The sequence below is a fragment of the Camarhynchus parvulus genome, chromosome 20, assembly GCF_901933205.1.
Source record: "Camarhynchus parvulus chromosome 20, STF_HiC, whole genome shotgun sequence".
NCBI classification, from domain to species: Eukaryota; Metazoa; Chordata; class Aves; order Passeriformes; family Thraupidae; genus Camarhynchus; species Camarhynchus parvulus.
In genome coordinates, this window is record NC_044590.1 from 8,851,215 (window position 1) to 8,873,688 (window position 22,474).

At 43.9% G+C, this 22,474-nt stretch overlaps 1 protein-coding gene across 1 annotated transcript in view; it reads left to right on the top strand.

The window, feature by feature from the left end:
• STK4 (serine/threonine kinase 4) overlaps nt 1–20,682 on the top strand; it is a 49,148-nt gene extending 28,466 nt beyond the window's left edge. The window contains exon 11 of the mRNA XM_030963399.1: nt 17,621–20,682. Within this exon, the coding sequence (XP_030819259.1) occupies nt 17,621–17,779 (159 nt within the window). The 3' untranslated portion in view covers nt 17,780–20,682. The remainder of the gene's footprint in view (nt 1–17,620) is intronic.
• The last annotated feature ends 1,792 nt before the right edge of the window (nt 20,683–22,474 follow it).

The following is a 22,474-nucleotide window of genomic DNA, read 5'->3' on the forward strand; positions in this document are numbered from 1 at the left end:
CTTGGAGGATGTCAGACTTTGCAGAAGTGGAAACAGTAGACATGGACAGTTTGTCAGATTTCTGTGGAAGGTGACAATTGCCATGGCCTTTGGTCACAGTGCCACCACCCTGCAGCCTGCTGGGAGTGAACCTGTGTTTGTTTCAGCTCTGTGTCCATGCTGGGAGTGCCATTCTGTGGGCTGGCTCATCCCTTTAGCTCCTTCTGAGCAGTGTCTCCCTGGCTGCTGATGGGAATCCCTTTGGACAGGACAGATTGCTGTGATTTCCCTGCATTCCAAAGCAGCCTGCATCACTTCTCAGCGCACAGTGTCATCTGTTTGCTGCTGGGGAGGGCTGTCCTGCAAACAGCAGAGCTGTGGCTTAGGAAATCTTTCCGGGGTGAAATAAAGAAGGATGAGCAGGAGGTGTTAATTGCCTCTAATTGGGAGGAAGAATTCAAGAGCTCATCAGCTGCCACTTCTACCAGGGCTGCACAGGCAGAGCCCCCAGGTACAAGAAACAGTTCTGGTCTGCACAGCCTGCCTGTCAGAGAAGGAGCTTCAGTGATTGCAGGAGCTGTGGGATCTCACCCAGCCCTTCCCCACCTACTGATCCCTTCCCAGTTGTTTCACCTGCTGCTTCCAAAGTCTCAGGCCACAATTTGCTGTCCATGTGTGACTTCCCTGTGGAACGTGCTCCTTAAAACAGACCAGTGTTGAAATGAGACATCTTCATTTCAGAAGTGTCTGTACACCACTTACTCTGGCCTGTCACTGACACATTTTATGAAAAATCCTTTCCTTAGGATTTTTTCTCCTGAGAAGCTGAGAGGCCTCAGGAACAAAATGTAAACAATGATTATCTGCTGCTGTGGAATGCAACAGGTGGATCTGTGATTGGTGTCATAGAGTTGTTTCTAATTAATGGCCAATCACAGTCAGCTGGCCCGGATTCTCTGTCTGAGACACAAGCCTTTGTTATTAATTTTTTTTTCTATTCTTAGCTAGCCTATTGATGAAATCCTTTCTTCTATTCTTTTAGTATAAATACAATATATATCATAAAATAATAAATCAAGCATTCTGAAACATGGAGTCAGATCCTCATCTCTTCCCTCATCCTCAGACCCCTGTGAACATGGTCACACTGACCTCTGGTTCTGTTTTCTTACCCTGAGTGCTGCCCAGGGCTCCTTGGAGAGCTGGAAGCTGTAGGAGTTGGATGCTGGCTCACCAAACCAGTGGTCTGACAAGTGGTTGAAGCAAAGCATCAAGGAAAGTCTTAAAATTTAATTAAGTCCAATTTCTAAAAGTATAATAGCCTCTTTTGGAGATCTTAAATTGCAGGAGTTGGTATCACAACTGCACTCTCCTTCAAATAGCTGAATAACTGTATGTCCATTTATAATTATTTGATAGGAAACTGATATTTTCTCTGTCTGTAAGCAGCTTCTGGCCAGGGCTTTTTTACAGCTACTGCTTAGATTTTTCTTTTTTTACAAGTATAATGTGCATAAAAGCAAACCTTCCTCTTCCCTGAGTGAAGATATAATTATTTTTCTTGAAGTAGTAAAGAAAAATAAAATTTTCTGTTTACTGGAGACAGTGATTGATTATGGTGATGTCACATGGGATATTCTGTTATTATTCACATCCTCATTTCTGTGCTTTTACTTAGTAGTTCAAAACGTTACATTGGAACCAGATTTTTTAAATAAATAAATAAGTAAACCCACTTTTGGTATCTTTACCAGCAAAAAAGGGAAGTGTGTTGGTCTGATGGTGTCTTCAGCTTGTTTAGCCTGAATAAGAGGCTGTTTGTTTGCAGTGAAAATGGGAATGTGAATCTGGTTAGACAAGTTAGGTATTGGTGTGACAGCAAGAAATCGAAGTGTATAGAAAGCTGAATTCTTTCAGAGCAAGGCTGCCCAGGCACTAGGACCGTGGTATCTTGTTTATATGTATTTTAGTCTGTATTTTAGGGTACACAGCAGCCTGCAGGTCAGAGCCTGCTTGTGTGTGTCAGGTGTGGTCCAGGCAGGCAGGACCCAGCCACAGGGGATGGCACTGGGCTGGAATCCAGGCCAGGGAGTCTCAGGATCTCTGCTGCTCACAGTGACCCCAAGATGTGTTTGAAAGTCTCTCTTCCCAGCCTGGTGGGAAGAAGGAGTCAGAACTCTTCAGTTCTCAGTCTCAAGGGCATTTATTGTTTCTTATCTATAAAATTCTTTCTCTGGCCTGCTGAGGTCTGTCCAGCAGGTCACACAGAGGTACACTGGTGTTATCTTTTTGTACTAAAAACTACCTGTACGATATTTACACTTGCTTCCCAATACCTATCACCTGTGTTAGACAGTGAGCTTCTACTCTGAACCAGTCTAAAAGTGCCAACATCCCAGCAGAAGATGGAGGCCAAGAAGAAGAAGGAGAAAGGCTGGACACGCCCAGGTTCCTCCATCTTGCTCCCTGAACCCCCGCTCTATAAAACCCCCAAAATCTACTTTTTCACCCCATGATAAATTCACTATCATTCTACTTAAACTGTCGTGGCTTGCAGATCTTCATCTAAGGTTGGTAATTTGCTCCATGGGCCATAATCAAACCCACAGGTGTTTTGGGCTCTGTGCCAGGGTCTGTGAGCCCCCTGGCAGTGGTCCTGGCAATGCAGGACAGCCAGAGGGATGTGCTGAGCTCCGACAAGGGAGGTGCAGTGAGGATGCCCTCTGGAGCAGCAGGTGCTGCTCAGCCTGGCACCACCCAGCCACAGTCCCAGTGGAACCCCAAGTGCAGGAACTGCAGCTCCTGCTGCTGCCCCCTGTGCAATACCTGCAGCGAACGTGGCCGTGGCTCAGCAGAGCCCAGCCCCTCTCCCAGCTCTGCTCAGGAATGGCTGCACACTGGAACCATCTGTTTCTTTCACTGCAAGTGATTTATGGGGAGGAACTGTTGGAGGGCAGGTGATTTATTGCTTATCAATAACAGTAAACACACGCTGCTTTACAATGACCAGAGTCTCTAATTTATTGCATTCTGTCTGTGAAGGTGTCATTTGTCTTGTGAACAGCTCGTTGTCTGCCAGTACCTGGAACATCCAATGGCTTTGGTTTCTCTGAACATCCATTTGGATAGCATTTGTTAGCAATCTAATATTGATGCTTTATAGCTTTACTACCTTTTGTCCTTTTAAAAGTTCAATCGATTAAAAACTTGAGAGTATTTTCTGTGCAGTTGCCAGCTTTGAAAATGATGGCAGACTGAATAATTGGTTCTTATTTTGTTGGAATTGGTCTTTGGGTCTTTGCTAGCAGTAGGAGGAAGGCATGCTGAGGATGCAGGGTTAAGGCAGATGCTAGGAATACTTGCATTATATGGGAAAGCTGCTGGTGTGTGACTTTTTATAATTTATCATTTTACAGTGTTTCCTGACGTTTCCTGTGATCCTCTTAGGTTTATCTTCTTTTTACTTCTGCCTTCTAAGCAGCTTGGTAAAGGTGTCAGGTGCAGGCCTCTGCACTAATCTTTCTGTTTCTCCTTTCTCCCAGACAAATTACTCAAGTGAGTAATTTGATTTGGTTACTGAGACACCAGAAAGTCTGTCTGCTTGGACAGCAGCAAAAAAAGCTGTGTTAGAGTGTGCACATTTGTAGGTCATTTAAACAGCATCACTGAAAATCAAATAATCTTGTGACTTCTATTGAATTATTATGAAACTTAGATTATATTCTTTATTGTCTAAGAGAGGAAGTTTCTCTGACCCTTGTGTGATGAATCAAGATTGATTGTTCAAAAAATTCGTCTGAATACATATAGTTTTGTGTAGAAGAATAAAAAACTTTGGTTAAAGTGGAGCATTTTTCAATAACATTTTTCGAAGACTAAACCAAACACTTTGAGTGAATCTTCAGGGATTTCTCTGTCCAAGTGTTTCTTCCCTTCATCTATCATGAACTCTCCTTTTTCCCAGTGGTGACTGGAATAAAAATTACTTCTCAGAGACTGACTTCTTCCAATAGTCTTACTTTGAACATAAAGTGAACTTATTTGCTGGGGCATTCATCAGTTTGAGAGATAAAGCCAGATCTGGGATGGCTGATTGATATCTCTGTCCAGGCACTGTGAAACTAGGGCAGGTTCCTGGTTGGGAAGCAAGAAAACTTGAGGTACTTGTTTCTGCTGTGCTGAATCTAAAATAAAGATTTCTTTCTGTGGGAGAGCATTAAGGCTGCTTTTTTTCCCCTTTTTGTTGGGAGGGAGGGAAACAAACGGGAGTAAAAGGACTGTTTTTCTGACAACAGGAGGCAGTCCAGGATAGACAATTATTAACTTTCAAACCTGAATTGTAGCCCCATGGTATCTCCTGCTTGTTGAGGAGGATCTTGAAGTGTATTGCTTAGATGTAGTTCCACTGTGAAGTATGATTTATAAAAAGAGACAGGTTTTCCTGATGTTTTATTCATTGGTTTTAAATGTCACCTGTCTTGATTCATAACACTGACATTCCTTGAATGGATTTCCTTTTTTTTTTCTCTTCAGCCATCTGCCAAGAATTTTTAAAGCTCTGTTAATTGTTTATTTCTCTTTTAAGCATTACCTTTCCAGCATATTTAGTATGTTCTTCCCAGCAAATACTTTTAACTTGTGACATCTTTATTAAGGACAAATGGTTCATTCTGTCACCTTGTAGTCAAACAATCTTTTTAAAAATAAGCCAAGGAGCAGCTTGCTTCTCCTTTTTATTGTTTAAGTAGTCTTGAATGTTCTGTACCATTTGCATGAGGAAGACACTCTGAACCTCACTGCAAACCTCATTGGATTTGTGGCCAATGTGATTCACAGCGAGTTCTGTGTACGTAGGTTTGATAAACCTTTCCAAATTCCCTTTATAGCAACAACAACAACAAAAGAAGAATACGCCACATTTGTTTTAAAATTTTGTTAGCAATATTTAAAATTGAAAAAGGTACTTCAGAGACATGACTCTTGTCTCTGCTGGGGAAGAGAATAGAATTCCTGCTCTCTCCCATTTGGTAACAGGGTCATTGCTCACCACCTGCTTTCACTTTGGTGCAAACTGACATTGATTGCAAAGCACTTACTGCCACAACTTGCTGTCAAATTTTCATTTTTTGCTATATTTTTGTATATAGCAGGCCTTCTGTGACATGGGGCTTTTAGATGAAACCTGCAGTGAGTGGGAAGTAAAATGAGTTGCTGTAGTTTGTTGCTTAGGTCATAGCCCTTAATGGAGACTGAAATAATGTAACCTGAAATCGACTTCGTATCAGAGTACTCAGACTTGTAAATTCAACATCCTGGACTATCTTGGAGGCCCCTTGCCTGCTGCAGATTTAATCTGCTAAGACATTGACTGAAAGTTTTGCAGATGAGCTAAGTAACTAAAAGAATTTCGTCCTGGCTCTGTGATTATTGGGTTTGTTCCACTGCTGCTTCATGGTTAAGGTCAGGCTGCAGCATGCATTTCTGCTTTGGGAGAAAGGGGAGAGGAGTTGGTAGCTGAAGGTGTGATGCTGGAAAAATGCTCTCTGACCACACTGAATTCTTTAGAAAACCTGTTTGAGCCTTGTTATGCCTTGAGATCTGTTTTCAGGGCTGGATGTGTTCTTGGCGCAGCATCTCCCTTAAAGAAAGAACACTGCTGCTGAAACAAGATCTATTTGAAATGCTTCTGAAATCTTCTTCCAGCTCATCTGTCAGTGCAAATGTTTGCAAAGGGTAATGTAGCTTAAAAAGACAAGCTTGCCCAGGTTTTTCTCATCTGTACCAAAAAGGGCTCCTTTTGGAGACTCTTTGCATGGAGAGCCTGTTATAGCTGCTCTGGGTTGCCTTTAGGGGATGGAGTCTGGACCATCTGGAAAAGTCAGGGGATGAAGCCTCATCAGGCCTCTGTGAGCACTTTCCAGTGGGCAGGTTCTCATCTGGAAAAGTGCCTGAAATGATGAACTGTGAGAGGAGCAAAGTTCCCTCAGTTCTGACTGCTGGACCTGGTGCATTTGACCTTGTGCAGCCTCTCTTGTGTCGCTTTAAAACCTGCAGGAACATCGAGGCATTGCTTATTGCCACACGCTGGTGTGTGTGTGTGTGTGTGTGTGTAACCTTGGGGTGCCTTCGATCAGATACTGGGGTGAAATCCTTCCCTGGGAGGGTGGGCAGGCCCTGGCACAGGGTGCCCAGAGCAGCTGTGGCTGCCCCTGGATCCCTGGCAGTGCCCAAGGCCAGGCTGGACAGGGCTCAGAGCCACCTGGGACAGTGGAAGGTGTCCCTGCCCATGGCAGGGGTGGCACTGGATGGGCTGTAAGGTCCCTTCCCAGCCAAACCATTTTATGATTCATAATCAAAGCTTTCACCTTCAGGAAGAGGGAGAAAGAGCAGCTTAATACACATAGACTGATACAAGGAATATTATTTAGGAATGAAGTGTTTAATTCCTTCTTGTTTTGTGTCCTGCCGTCATGCAGGATTGTTATAAATGTATACACAAGTAAAAGTGAACAACTGGGGAAACCTTTCATAGTGAATTGTGCAGGTTAATTCAAGACAGGTTTTGTGGAGATGGTTCACTTGGGGACTGTCCCAAAAATATTTGCCTCTTAAACACATGCCCCTAGTTTTAAAGACAACTGCATGGACATGTAGCTATTTATTTTTCAAGAATGGCTTGGAAATCTCAGTAATTCAGTCTTCCCTCAGAAAAGGATATCATTTTCCTTCCTGTCTTCTTTGCCTTCAAGTTGCAACTGTTTCCTCCTTTCCCGAGTGAAACAGGGGAGGCAGAGCAGCATTCAACCAGGGTTTTTTAATAAGCCTCACTTTTGGGTAGACAATGTGGAGTCTTCCTGAAAGCAAACCCCTTTCAGCAGCTCTCCTGGAGCTGGAACTAAAATGGGAGACTAAGACTTAAAAATGTTTGTTGAATAAAGTTTAATACTCTTAAGATAAGTAGGCCCAAGTTATTTAAAGCTGGTAATGGCTGCTTGCCATGGATGATGTAGTCTGAAGCCTTTGAAATTGGAACTGTGTGTTTTAAGCCTTCACTTAAAAGTGAAAAGGTTTAAAAATCTTCCTTGCAGATTTGAGTGTATGAAGTCTTCAGATATGTTAATGATGCTTCCTACTCCACATCATTAATAAAGGCTGTATTCAAGTACTGATTTAGTGTTAATTAATTGGTTACCACTTCAGTTACATTTGTATTTCATACTGAGAAATATTGTATGAATTAATCACTCTGAGTTCAGGTATTCTTACTTCTTCAGGATAGGTGATCCTGAATGAAGAAATTAATTGTTAATCTTTCAGCAAATAGGGCCCTTAGGACAAGGGAGAGAGGGGTGAAGGGTACCTGGAATTGGAGGGAGCTCCTTTATGGACATATGTACCCTTCCTAGAAGAGCTTTGTTCAAGTGAAGCCCCTTATTGTTATGAATGCCAATAAGGATTCCAGTTTTTCTGAATTTATAAAGAATTTTTTGATTTGTAAAAAATTTTTGTTTGATTTAAAGGAATCAGCATTTTCTGACAGATTGCTCTTCTTAAAAAAAAAAAAAAAAGGAGAAAAAGCCCACGTTGGTCAGCTCTGTAATTTATAGCTGAGTTGTGCAGCTAGCCAGATCCTCATGGCCTAATGACATGATTTATTTTAGCATGTTCAGAGGTATTTTTGTACTCTTACTTAAGAAAATTAAATCATAATCACTTAGAGAAGGAAAAAAACCCTGCTGTTTTTATTTAATCAAACCTCTGGCAAGCAAGTGCTTTTTAAAAGCAAACGGTGCTCGTTTTTTTACTTACAGGCTGACCTTTTAGCTTGGTTTGTAATTCAGTTACTGAAAAAAGAATAGCAGTGAGATAACTTGTCTTTGTGGTTATAGGATTAGTCATCCAGTTTCCAAACTGCTAAAGGGTTTCAAAGTTTGGACTTCTTGAAGTTCAGTACTGCAGAATAACACTGCCATGACCATTTGTCATTTCCTTTGTTTACACTAAGTGTGCACAGGACTTGGGATGATTTTGGAAGTCAGTGGGGCTATTCACACTCATAATTGACACTAAGGCTAAAATAGGAAATTTAATCTTGGAGCTTAGAAGATTAAAATGAATTGCTCTTTTTTAAAAAAAGCTTTATTTTTTTAATGATCACTCAGCACTCATATCTGCAAGTAGACCTTTGGATGGGTTTTCTTCCTTAATACTTCAGGACAATGCTGAGGGTGTAACAGCTTGCAGAATTCTATGGTTGGGCTTCCAAAACTTCCCTGAGCCTTGTAAGGATTAGGGCAGGGATGAGTGAAGTGCAGTTCTTGGCTGGGAGCAGCCCAGGGATGCCAGTGCTGCTGGTCCAGGTTGTGGAGTTTCCACAGTTCTGTCAGGGTAGCCAGGGGGAACAGGATGTTTGCTGTGATCCTCTGGAATTGAGAATTTCCTGATACCTTGCTATCTCGGTTTGGAAAGACAGGTGTGTGCTAAGGAAGGCAGGAGCCTCCCCTGAAATGGAAAATGTAAACCCCCTCCCTCCAAATTGTTATAAATTTGAAATTAAGGGACTCTCTTATTCCTGCTCCCTTTTTTTTTTTTCCTAGGAATAACAGTTCTTTATTAGGGAAGAAAATAAAAAAATAAAATTAACCATGCAGTAAACTAAACCAACACTGCCAGAGTCAGAACCCAACCTGACACCCTGTGGGTCAGGCGTTGGCAGCAGTCCCATTGCAATTGTGGCTGCAGCCCTCCTGCAGTGTCAGGGGTGGTTCTGCTGGAGCAGGGGTCCTGTAGAAGGATGCAGTCTTCCTCTGAAGATCCAGTGGAAGAGGCAGCTGCTGTTCCTCTGGGAAATCCAGAGAAGAAGCTGTGCTGGCATCCCAAAATCTCAGATTGTATCCAGGTAGGAATGCTTGGCTCCTCCCCTGGGCAGAGCATCTCCCAGTGGGATGATGGAATTTGGTCAGCCATGCAGGGACACTCACTGGCCCATGAACAGAAGATAATTAATAATTAATGGCCCATGAACAGAAGAGATCTCCTGGAGGGAGGATTGGTTTATGGAAGAGATAAGGAAGACTGCCCAATGAACAGAAGATAACTGCCACGCCTCTAACAGATGGCAAATAGAATACACATTGCCTTGCAATAGGGACACTTGCCAACAGCAAAGCTGCTCTCTGGTTCCTAAAGGCTTTCAAGGAATAGGGGAAAGTGTCCAAAGTGCTGGGAGGGTGGGAAGGCAGAGGTGCCTCTGAGCTGGTGAGGAGCCCCTGTGTGCCCAGGGCGTGTGTGTCTCTTCCAGAGCAGCCACAGGAATGGGCTGCTCAAGGTGGGATTGAGAAATTGCTGAACCAGCAGGATCAAACTTTCTGGGGATAACTGTTGCCTGAAATAAGGTATAGTGGAGTAGCAAACAGTGGCCTCAGCAGGCCCTGGTGAGACCCCAGCAGTGGAGCAGTGCTGGAGCAGAGGGGCAGCTGCCCCTGGAGCTGGGATCCTGTGCCTGCTTGGGAGAAGCCTTGCTCAGGCTGCCGGGCTGGGGAGAGAGGTCTTGGCAGCTGTCATTCCTGCAGAGGCAGTTCCAGTTCAGACATGCTCTTCCCAGTGTGTCTGGCAAGGAGAAGGATGGCACACATGGCCCTCAGGAATTCTGAGGGGTAATACAGATACCATGGTCTGGTGTCATGAACCTTTATGTTAATCAAGTAAGCAGAGCTACATGGAAAATTAACTGGAATCCTTATTGGCATCCATAAGAATAAGGTGCTTCACTTTCAGTAGCTCCACATCCATGCAAGTGAGGTAGAGCCATCCCAAACGCTTCTCTTGAGAGCCCCTGGGTCTCCTCTGATACAACTCTCTGTTGAGATTTCCCAGTTCAGCTGGGGATCAAAAGCTGAGAATGTGGTAGTGTCCATCTTTTCTTCCACAAAAGTGATGCTGTGATTGCAGTTAAATATTTAACTGGCTGAAGCTGACTTGACCTCTGGGTCACCTATGATCTCACTGAAAGTGATGTTTTTTTGTGGAAAGCCACCTGCTGCTCAGGTGAGGAGGCCTGAGAAGAGTCTCCAGATGTGCACTGATCACAGCTCCTGCTGTGATCTCTCCATCTTTGGGCCGTTGTAGCTGCAGTGCTCTTTTGGCTGGTGCTGGATGCTGCAGCCCATGATGTGTTTTGCCAGTATATTGCCTAAATAATTAAGGTGCTTTAAAAGCAGAAGCTTGTGCTGCTGAGACTTATTTTTCAAATCTTTTGAAAGATTAATATCTGTATTTTTAATCTTGCATGAAATCCCACAATGAGTGCATTTCATCCACTGCTTTCATAACAGTGAGAAACTTCACTGACATGCTGATGCTAAAAGGGAGGAAAAGCAAGATAATTAGTGCCTGTGTAGGCACAAGGGCTCGTTCTGATTTACTGCAGCCCCTCCGTAGCGTGGCTGCTTGACAGATCTGTGAAGTTGTAGAGACCTGATGGATGAGGAGAAATGGTCAGAAAATGCCAGTAGGTCCTTGTGTCCTTTGCATTTGACAACTTAAAGTGAATAAATAGTTAATGCCTGCTCATACATTACATCAAGGCTTTCTCGTGCTGGAAACGTAAACGAGAACGAGGCACTTAATTTTTAGAGCAGTGATTGAAAGTATGCCAAGTGATATTCAGGCAGCATTTCAGGAAAAATGCTATGGGAAAAAAATGGCATGCTATTCCAACACCAATTTATATCACCATCTTCAAGATCTAAAATCTGGAGCACTGCTGAGCCTGAGAAATTACCTTACTACAATTTAATTTTGGCTGGAGAAATTGAGGACTTTTTTTTTTCTGGTTTAAAAAAAGTGCATAGTACTTTTGAGTAATCTGTGTCCTCAGAGTATATTTGATGTGAGCATTTAATGGATACCTTGTTTAACCAGTCTTTCTAGTTACAGGAAGCTAATTCCAGGATAATCTCAGCTCTTGCACTTGTCAGAGCTCCCCCTGATGAATCCCTGGGTTCTGCCACCCCTCTCTGGCTCATGCTGTCTGTAGCACCCCTGCTGTCCTGCAGCTGCAGCCTGAGCTCTGTCCCAAGGTGGCTGCTGCAAACAGCCACGGCAAGTGGCATCTGATCGGAGAGCTCCTCCCAAAAATAAAACTCTGCTCGAGGAGGTGATAGCAGAAGAGTTCAGGAGTTGAGGTGGATTCACATCAAACTGATCTGCAGGGTTGTGGAGAAGGAAGTGTCAGTGTGCCCTTGGTTTTATCAGCGGGGAAACATCTTGATAGCCTTGGTGATGGCCAAGGTCAAGTGAAGAGTTTAATTATTCTCTTCTGTGAAGAGCCTCTCTTCCTAAAGGACACCTGAGCATTTAATTGAATTTTTAGGAATTGTTTTATACTTGTCTCATATGTAGCCACTTTTGCTGTGTGATCATCGACAGCCTCCCCTGAGGGGCTTCCACACCATTGCAGTCCCAGTTGGTTCTGGTTTTGTTTTTCCAAAGCAGACTTGCTACTGTATTACTGTGGTAATGCTTTGCATTATCTCTAACAGCAAATTCCCGTTTGGCATTTAATGTTTAGCATAGCTTGGGTAACTTGATTTGGGTAAAACCCCTTCTCAAGCCATGCTTAGAGTTTGCCTGTCTAAATACACACAAAAAAATTGATGGGTTGTGCACCCTGCTGATGGGATTGATGAGTTCTATGGGGGGCTTTGATCACTGGGTATGCAGTCAAGAACTGTTAGATTGCAGCATAAAACTAGGCTTAAAGGGAAACTATAACAATAAAAGCTGTGCTAAATAGACAATTAATTTGTTTTTCCTTGGCTCCCATCTAGCTTGTATCTTTTCTACTAAGAATTTATTTCCCTGTGTAGCGTGGGAAGCTGCAATTTTATTACTTCTGTATTTTAGTCTTCGAACTCCCACTGCCCCTTATGAAGTGATAATTGCCAAAGCCAGTTTTTCTAAAGGCTATATAAAACTTAAAAGTTTGACATCAAGTCATGTTGAGCAGTAAATGCCACCTGGAATCTCTGGGTGAAAGGCAGGCAGAGCAATTGCTACAGCTGGGTGTTTTCTTTCTAAAAAGCCACAGGCTCTGGGTAACAGTGGGAGGAAACTTGGAAAACACCCTGGGCATGTAGAAGACAAGTGTTCAAACTCACAGGAATGATGGCAGAGGAATATGTCTAGAGGGTTAAGGAAGAAGAGAACAACTTCCCAATTTTATTTGTAGGCTTGGTTGTAGTACCAAGGCTTGAAAATATTCTCATTCTGAAAAACTGTTCAAATGCTTTCAGCAGGAGGAAAGTAACTTCATCTCACCAGTGTCATAGATACTCCAATTTTAGTTCCAGAAGTCAGGGTCTATCTGCACATTTGAAAAATGATGGTAAAAAAGCTGCATCCACCCGGGGGATGGAGGGTTCCTGTTTGGCACAAGCCTCAGGATTTCAAAGACAGCATTTAAAAGCAAAGCCCAGGTAGCTTGAAACCTTGCAAACATGCAAAGAAAAGGCTTTGTGCTAAATGCAGGGGTCAAATTCAGTGTCAGTGAGTAAAAAGACAGTTTCAGGAGGAACATGTTTTCCACTTGCCCCAAGATAATATTTTTTTGATTCCTGTGCAGTCAGTGAACTCGAGCTTGGCCAAAACTCTTTGTTGGGAGAGAAATGTGTGAAAGCTGCTGGGAAACAGCTCATTTCTGCTTGATGCTCATAATTCCTGCAGCAGGGAGATTGGCTGGCAGTGGTTTTGCCAGAGGAGCAGATAAGAATGATGGCTGGAGTGGCTCAGGGGTCACTGGACAGCTGTATTGATGTCAGTAGTGCAGGCTGGCCCAGGCAGTGCTGACCTTGTGCTGCTCAGGGACTCTTGAGGGACCAGAGGATGTGCCAAGCCCCAAACTGGGCAAGCTACAAACCTTGCTGTAGCAAACCAGCACGGCTGCTCCTTGGTGTGAGGGCTGTGGGTACGAAAAGGACTGGGATAAATTATTTGCATCAGCTTCTAATTCAAAAAGTTTTCACCATTTGGTGGTTTTGTTTGGTTTTCGTGGGGATGGGGCAGAGGCTGAGTTAATCCTCTAGGCTTTGTGTTTTACAACAGATTTTTTTGTTTGTTTTATGTGAAACAGAAATCTGGCATGGTGGCAGGGTTTTGGACTGTGTCTTGCTTGGGTCAGAACAGCAGAGGTATAAAGTTCAGACCATGGTGCCCTTGAATGCCAGACCTGTGGCTGTGTCTGCAGAGAGCTTATACGTATTCTCCTTTTGCTGCTTAGGCTCATTTACATTCAGTAGAATATCATGTTGCTGTGACACTTTACCTGACTGTAGGAAATACAAGTGGGGGTTTTTTCCCCCTGTTTTTAAAGTGCTGATTTGAAAGAACTGCAACTCAGAAGCAGTTTGCTGAGTTGAACATTATTCAGTGGGGTAGTTGTCTGCAAATCTGTCAGAAATGCTGACAAAGGAATGTCATGAATAGCTTACAAACCTTCTCCTTGAGGAAGAAATTGTACTTAAAATGATCTGTTCCTGATTTGTCCATCACTACTGCGTAGGCATGAAAAGGCTGTAGGTTATGTCCTTCCAAAGGATATAATTATGTATGTCCTTCTGAATTATACAGTAGAAATCATCAGCATGTTAAAACAAGATGTTGCTGTCAGTGGTGTCTGAAGAAAACAAGCAGCATCCAACAGCTGTGGGTGAGAGGCTTTCAGATGAGCACTTCCACCTCTGACATATGTCTTCAGCTGGGCATTTTTACAGAGTTAAGATCATTCTCAAAAGCTCAAGTAAAAATACAACTGTTAATCAAATGGTTAAAAATTAGCTTTCTCAACATACAGGCTTGCTGGAAGAGTTTCATGTGCTGCCTCCTCACAATTTTGATAGATTTGTTTGGCCAACCTTAGAACAAGTATTTTTTTATCCAGCTTTACATTTGAAATGAGATTCCTTCCTTTAGAAGTTTGTCTTAGGTATTTGATCAGCATGGACAAAAATAGATAGCTTTTACAGAGACAGTTAGACTTCTTAGAGCAGAGGAAATGCTGAGAAGTGAGGAGAGGAATGGGACTGAGCCCGTGGCTAAAACCAGCTCTAATTGCAGCTGCTCAGTGCTGAGACTTTACCCTGAGTAACCGTCTGTCATGAGATGCTGTCCTTGTCCTTCTTGTCTTATTTTGCTCCTGGTGTTTCTCTAAGAGAATAATGTCATTGTCCCAGGAGTGCAGAAACAGATACACTGGAGTCTAAAACTTCATTTCTGTGCCATTGCCTTACAGTGCAATGCCAGGCAGCAAAGTGAAATGGAGGCCATCACATTTTGAGCAGTTTGTTGGGTTTTTTTTTCCTTCTGAAGATGTGTGTGTTGAGTGGAAGGACAGGCTGAGTGATTGCCCAGGCCAGGTCCCCAGGCTCTTGCTGTCACAGTAGGAGCAGAGGGCTGGGTGTCCCCTGCTCTGGGTGGCTCTCGTGGCTCTAACTGGGGACCTGCCAGTCTCCCATCAGCTCATCTGGGCTGAGCAGTCACCTCCTGCACCTTGCACCAGTGCTGCCCTTTGGCTTCTCCACCCCTTCCAGGAGTAGTGTGCCATTGTTCCAGATGAAAACCATGAGTTGTTCATGTTCACTGACAGGGTGTTCCTGTGCTCCCAGGTTCCTGGGCACATGGACTTGCCTCCCTGTTGGGGAAGATGAAACAGGAAGGCCTTATAAATATGATTGTCTGGCAAAAGACTTTGAGAATATAGAAACTATAAGCAAGATTGAAATGAAAGCAAGCTTTGAGATACCTGAGTTACTGAACAACTGGAAAACAATGGTGTGGCTGGCTGAAGGTAATCCCCTTTTGATGGAACAATACCCTCTGCCTGCAGACAGGTCCAAGGGTCAGAGCAGACCCTACTAGCTCGGCAGAAGGGGTCCAAAGAGGAGTTTTTAGAGTTTAAAATGCAACACAGTATGGTGATTTAATGATTCTTATAGGCTGTGTGTAAATGCTGTAGGATTTGTATATTGTACGAGATTGGTTAGTGAGAATTAGAATATTCAGCACAGAAGGAGATTTATTGTATTGTAACGGGAACCTCGCTCCTTTTACTCTCTTACCCTTTTATGCTCTTACCCTCTACTCTGTTGCCCTCTCATCCTCTCTCCCCCTCTCTTCTCTCGTGCCTGCTCCAGCTGTGGCTGGCAGCTCCCAGCAGGGCCCTGCATCCAGGCCCTTTGCAATAAACCCCAAGTTCCAGACCTGGCTGCAGAGATCTCTCGTCTCCATCCATCCCCACCGTCCTACCCCCTGATGCTCCTACACCCATCCCTCCCTTCCCCCAGCCTCCCTGTCATGTTTAACCCGTGATCAGCTCTGTAAGCTCCACTGTGCTCTGCATCATGCAGGTAACCCACTTCCAGTTGGCTCATATTCACATAAATCTGTGGGCTTTGCCCACTCCAGACTTAGCTGTGCTCCAGCATCTTCCACACTGTTCAGCCATCTGTCCTGGCAAACACAGTCCCAGGAATTGTCAAAGCTGTTGTGTCTCTTGGCAAGCAGCTCTTGCACTTTGCAGGAAGGCTTGGTGTGTCACTGGAGGATGTCCCTGATGCTCCATCCTGCTCAAGGACAGCTGTAGGGCAGTGTTTTCTTACAGCCACGTGTTCTGGAGAGCCCATCACTGCACATCTGCTCTGCCAGCTCAGGCACTTCGTTTCTGGCTCTGAGCAGCACCCAGGCACTTCAGGAGGATGGCAGAGAAGGCTCAAAGGGCATCTCTGGAAGATTGCAGCCCTAAGGCAATTTCTCACATCTAACAGTTGGCTTACACCTTGAGCAAGGTGGTTTAGATTTGTTCCAACATTCTCTTTAAGCAGTCCAGCACTGGGAGAGGTGTAGCTGCTTAGTATATGTATTCAGTACTTGTATTAATATTTTCTTCTGGTTTGCATTTTTATTTGACTTTTCAATTCCCTAGACTGTGAGGAAGTGGAATGTTGAATAATTACCTGCTCCTTAATAAATTAGTGTGAAAAGGCAACTGGTGCCATGCATCAACTTAAACTGCTGCCTGTTAAAGTTGCATTAATGTGTATAAATAATATATATCTTTGTGGAGGAAGTGCTTTGTCTTTCTAATGAACAGTTGCCTGATTGGAAAGGCTGAAATACTGTATACCCTGGGCAGAAAGGTTGTTCCAATGTGTGCCTGGATTATTAAAATGGATTTGTGATCTTGAAACAGCAGAATATGAAGTTCTTTAGCAGAATATGCTAAAGAACTTCAAAAGACATTGTGAGAAATTAAGCAGCAGGTGACTTTGTGATTTAGGGACTGGTATCTCTTCCACTCAGGAAAAGGCATAAGGGATCCATATTTTAGTTTTAAGGAGTGATGCAAACTGCCATTAAACATTCATTTGTTGCCTTATAGTAGGCAGCAAACATTTCACTTCATGTTTTGGTTCAGAAATGGCTTGAAGAAAAATCATGACAGCTGATTAATTAACAGCTGAACTAGGACAGCCCCACTTGCAGGAAAATAAAGATAAGTCACTTAATTATGACATTTGTTGAAAACAACAAAAAAAATTGACAGTTTTTTGTGCACAAGAAAGAACCCACATTATTTTGCATATTCTTAGCATCCACAGCAGGTGCTTAGTGATAGCAGGTGCTGCACAGTCATTTCTGTCCTGCTGGAGTGCCTGTAAAACAGTCTCTCCTGTGATCACTTGGTCGTGGATGGGGAAAGGACTGGTGCTTAAGTAAACATCTGAAGCACTTCCAGGGTCCGTATTTTTAACATTCTACTAAAATCCTGTCTTTTGCACCAGTTATAATATTATAACATTACATAAAGGCTGTGTCTGTGGACAATCGAGACTGTCCCAGGCCACACTTGGAATCTGTAATCACAGAGCAAAACTTTCCTGTGCCAGTTCTTAGCAAATTGCCACAAAGCAAAAGATAGCCAATTAAACAAAAAGGTCAGGGAGAGAGAGAGAATTCAGGGAGAGGGAGCTTGTCCAGATGAGCCTGACTTCTTCACGTGTACAGGGAAATACAAATTGTACTTGCATATTTTATCAGTACAAGGCTGACCCAAAGTTGTGTTTGTGCTCTGGGATTTCTGGTGTAGAAGAGTCTGAATTCTTCACCATGACTGAGATTTGGCCTGATTGAATATAATTGCCTTTTTTTTTTCACATGCAGCTTTTTTCAATGATAGTATTTTCTTCCTGTTCTCTATGTCTCCTTTAGTCTTTAAACATAAGGAGGTTTAGTTGCAAAGACAGGGGAGGAGAAGAGAACTTTGCTTACTTTCATTTTCAGTGCAGCATTTCTGTCCTATGCCTGCAAAACAAAGCATTAAAAAAACAACTCCATGGGGAAAACATTTCACTGGTTGGTTGTGTGCTCACTCTGCCAGCAACCAGAGCATGTAATGTACCTGTGAAATGAGCAGCAGCAGTATCCTGAGGCTCACACCACTCTCACTGAGGGCAGCAGCCTGCAGCAGAGCTCTGGGCCTTTCCCTGCTGGAAGATGCTCTGTGGCCGTCAGAGGAGCAGCAGGATCCCTGCAGGTGGTGCTTGCACTGATGCCAGTGTCTGTTTCTCTTTTGTCTCCCTGCTAGCTGAAGACTTGGAGCGTGGATGAGCTGCAGAAGAGGCTCTCTGCCCTGGACCCCATGATGGAGCAGGAGATCGAGGAGATTCGCCAGAAGTACCAATCCAAACGTCAGCCCATCCTCGACGCCATTGAAGCCAAGAAGCGGCGGCAGCAGAACTTCTGAGCCATGGGGGGAACCTTCTCCCACCCTCAAACAATCAGCCCCTTGCTTTTATGACTACTGAACAGATTGATTTCTATTGAAATATGCTAGCAAAATAGAGGGCAATACTTCTGCTCGTTTATTTTTCCATAGCACCTTTTGTGAACTCAGGAATGCCGTCACGTGGAAAATCCTGATTGTATGTTTTAATGTTAGACATGTATTTAAAACGTAATTTCAAAAGAGTTCTGTTACTGTTTTTAGGAGGGTTGTTTTTAAACCAGAGGAACCAGATAGAAATTGGCTAATGAAAGTTGGCTCACTCTCTTTTCAACTGAACTTTCAGGAGTCTATTTTGGTTTAAGTTAATACAGATGGTTGTCTGTAACAGCTGATTCTTTTGTGGGGTTTTTGTTTTCCTTTGTGAATGCACAGACTCAATTTCAAGCTGTTAACTGTTTCTACTGTTAAGGTACTGATAAGTTTTGGGTCACTGAAGAGAGCAGGTGAGAACATGTACAAACTGTTCCAGCCTTTTGAAAGAACTTAAATCTCAGTTTTTAAAAAGCCTGTAATAAGCCCCATGCCTTACACTGTGTGCTTTAAGCAAGTGTTATTCCTTCAAGATCTCAGTTTTGTCCTCGTTTTGTGTACTTCATGAATTTACACGAGTAGATAAAGCATGTTGTGCCTCCATAAGAAATTACATTCTGTAATTTAAAATCCACACCCACTTAAAACCAAAAGCCAGTCAGTGATCTGATACCCCTTTTTCTGTCTGTTTGGAAATGTCCTTCAGGGAGACCCTGCTGAGAATGGAGTGCTGGGAAAAAGAAACAGCGTTTGAATGGGTGGAAGTTGTGTGAACCTCTCTCAGGAATTAGGTACTTCAGCTGTGTCTAAGAGGACTTAAAAATCTCCACAGCTTGTGAAATATTTTATAGGCTTCATTTCAAATTTACATCTTTGGATGCTTGAACAAAAACTTGATTTCACAATCCTTCACATTTCTGCAAGGTTTAGCACATCAGGAGAGTCAAACTGAAAGTAAAGACTGTTAAATTAACAAAGATGTGCATTTATGGTGGTGCAGCAAAGGCAGGGTTGATGTAGATGAGAAGACAATTACCAGTGTCCTGCTGGAAGAGGTGCAGTCTCTTCCAGCTCCTCTGGATGCTCTTGTGTTTTTGTTTTTGGTTTTTTTTTTTAATTTCCCTGCCATCCTGCCCAGCATAGCTCAATCAGCCACAATGCCCCAAGCACGTACAATCGCTGTGAGGACGGTGCAATCAGCTCACGCCAGAGTGGAGAGTAAAACAAAGCCTGTTTGAGGGCAGAGACTGAGCAATGCCTCTGCCCCCTGTGCAGTTCTAGGTGTGCCTAGCATATGATGGAATGTTTGGGCAAAGCAAGTGTTTCTACCAATGTTATTTTATTTTGTTCTGATAGAGGGAAGAGTTTCCACGTTGTGCTTTTGAACTGGGCCTTGGTGCATCACCCAGATGATTAAACAGCAGTGTCTCCTGAATCAAATGCTGCTACAGAGGTGATGTGTTTGTTTCATGTTTCTGTAGGGTCTTGTTTCCCCTCTTGGCTGCTGCTCACAGTTTTGCTCCACAGCTGTGAAAGGAACCAAGCCATCCTTACCCTCATTGCATGGGTTTGTCTCAGTTTGCTAATGCAGTGGGGTCACAGCTGTCCCTAAGGAAAAGGGAGGCAGTGAGTGGTGTATGTAGGGTGCTGCAGGAGGAGTACATCCTGGGATAGCCAGCAGTCTGACAGCCCCAGGTGCTGGGGAACATCAGGGCTCCTGCCATGCTCATCTGGAATCTGTGCAATGGGCTTTGCCCTAACCATGTCTTCGTGATGAGCAATTTTCATGAGCATCCTTTGCATCAAAGAAACTCCTCCAACTCAGCAGGGCATTCTCTGGTCAGTGTTGGATCCTGTATAAGTCACTTGGGTGGATCTGGCCCAGCACCTCTGGTGTGACAGACACAGAGGTCTGTGACATGGTAAATTGTGCACTGCCTGTGTGGTGTGGGTTGAACCTGTTCTGCTGGAAGGATTTTTTCCTCTGCACTGTATAGATAACTCTGTAGAGATCAGAGGGCATTAGAAACCCCAACTTTAAGGTGAAACACCACGAGGTGGTGTCTATTTACAGAATATGCAACCTGTGACTGCTGTAACTGAATGTAAGCACTCTTGAAATACTCTGCTTTGCTGACGTGATTGTCTTAAAATATAGCAAATGAACCAAAATAACTAAAACTGGTCCAATGGCTTAACTGTCTTTGAACCTTTCTAAAATGCTTGCAGTGGGTGAGACTTAATGATGTTTCTTGCATTTGGAGCTGTAGTGCAGAGGAATTATTTTCTCCTTCACTGGTTTTCAATTTGTTGGAGAAAATATTTCCCTTTTTGGTCCCTTTGTAGAATGTCTGGGAGCACAGTACCTGTTCATTCCTCAGCGTCCTCCAAGCTATGACCAAGGCTGGTACCATAAGGGAAGGATGTTTTGACAAAGTTTTAAGCAAAAAATGGCATAATTGAGAAGCTGCATCCATGTGCTCCTTGGGCCCATCTGCATTTGGAAAGGGTTCTGGACGAACCATTCTCTTTGCTTCGAAAACCCAGAGATACTGATGGTGTCAGTCATGTGAGACTTACAAATGTGAAGTTTGTAGCTTTAACTTTTTTTTGTAACAAAGAAATTAGCAACACTGGCATAAACTGCTGACTTGAAATGCTGTTTTGTAAGATCTGCCTGTTTGTATATAATAGTGTTGGGTCTTTAGTTTGTATATGTATGGAACAGTAACTTTTATTGCATTCCTCTCAGTTTGATACAGGAGATTTTGTTTGATCTTTCTCAAATATCTTGCCTTATTTGTTCAAAGGGGCAAATAAACTGTCCCTACCTGAAAGCATCAGTGTTGTGTCTCATATTTATGCACTGCAGTACTTGAGGGGTGTTGCTGTTTACCAGGAGAAGTTTAAACACGATGCACCTCTAGTCAGCCAATGTTATGCAACGTTCCAGAGGAGAGCACAAGCTTTCAGGAGCACGGGCAGTGAACATGTCAGACACATGTTTCAAAACATTACTAATTCTGCAGCTTGAGCAGAGGGGCAGCTCCATGTGCTGGCAGCTCTGTGGGGTTCAGGAGGTGATGCTCAGGCAGTTCCAACAGGGAGGAGCACAGGCAGCCCTGCCTGGAGCTCCAGCCGTGCAGGAGGGATGATTTCCCATGGGGTGCTTTGGCAGATGGGGATGCTGAGCTCTGCTGTAGGTCCTTGCTGTCTGCAGCAGCTTCCCTGAACCTGCAGGCACATTTGGGCCTAGGTACATTCCAATTTATCCACCTTCCTACACAACAGGTGAGGCTGGAGGCTCACTCCTAATTCTGGCTCACTTGCTGCACTTTGAGCTTTCTAGCTCAGGAGAAGATGAAGCTGACAGTGAGTGGGTGCTGCCTTCCAATGGTGAACTGTTGGCTTCAATGTGGTTTCCCTGAGCAGTTACTAAATCTGTCCTGGAGGGATGACTAACTGGAGCAGAGACAGAATTCATTCAGGAGTCAGCTTTGGTTAGCAATTCCGGAAGAAACAAAATAGATCTGAGCTTTTAAGTGTTGGGAAGGAGCTTGGGAATCAAAGGGAGGGAGGCTGCAGGCTTTTCTAGTAACTGGGGAAGCCTGGAGCTCTCACATCTTCTCAGCAGCATTACCAGGATATTGTGGAGCCCCAGAGCAAAGGGAGGGAGGGTTGTGCAGCCATACCAGGGGAGGGTTTGTGTGCACTCCCTCTGTGCTGGCAGCGCTGCACCTGCTGCACAAACTTCTGCCTGTGGCTAACAAACCCAGCAACAACAGGTGCCCACGAGCTGGGGCTGGTGGTTAGCCTTGGTTTTCTCCCCCATAAAGGAAGAAGTCAGCTCTCCACTAAGCCCATAGCACCAGCAGTTTTTAATAATTATAAGCATTAAGCTACAGGAGCTGCTGTTCCAGTGTCCTTTTTGCCCAGCTACTCATTTCCTACACCTTCATTTTGTACCGTTTCCTGCTGTCCAGAGGCCAAAAGAGTCTGAGCTTGGATAAATGCTGAGTGTTGGCTGACAGCCCTGCCTAGAGAGTTGACAATTTTTCATTTCACTAATCATTTTGGCAAAATTTTGACGAGTCAAACCAGGAAATACCCATCAGCTCTTTCTAGACTGAAAGTTAATTGCTCTTTAATTTAAGAGCCCAGGAAGAAAGCCAGTGTGTTTAAAACCTTTAAAACAATTCAATTCCATCTATGAAGGACTGCCCTGCTCCCCTCTAGGGTGTTGCTGTCCAAATCAATACAGTGCTGGATGTGGAGGGAGCCCAGAGTCCCTGAGTCCCATCCTGAGTGGTGACAGCAGCCTCTTGCAGTCCTGTCTGTGCACAGCCAGCAGACAACTGAGCTGTAAGGTGCATCTTCCTCTGCCCAAGGGGCTCACAAGCTCTGGACCAATATTCCTTCACTACAGAGAGCATGATCTTGAAAGAAATGTGGGGCAGTTTTTCCCACTGTGCTGCTCTCAGCAGACTCGAGGTCTGCATGTGAAGATGCTGTGAACATTGCTGGTGCTGTGCCTCCCTGCAGGCCTGACCTCTGGGTTTGATTCCCTGAAATGGTGTGGCCTGTCTAGGCACATTTGGTTAATTCAATTCCATGCCTTCGAGG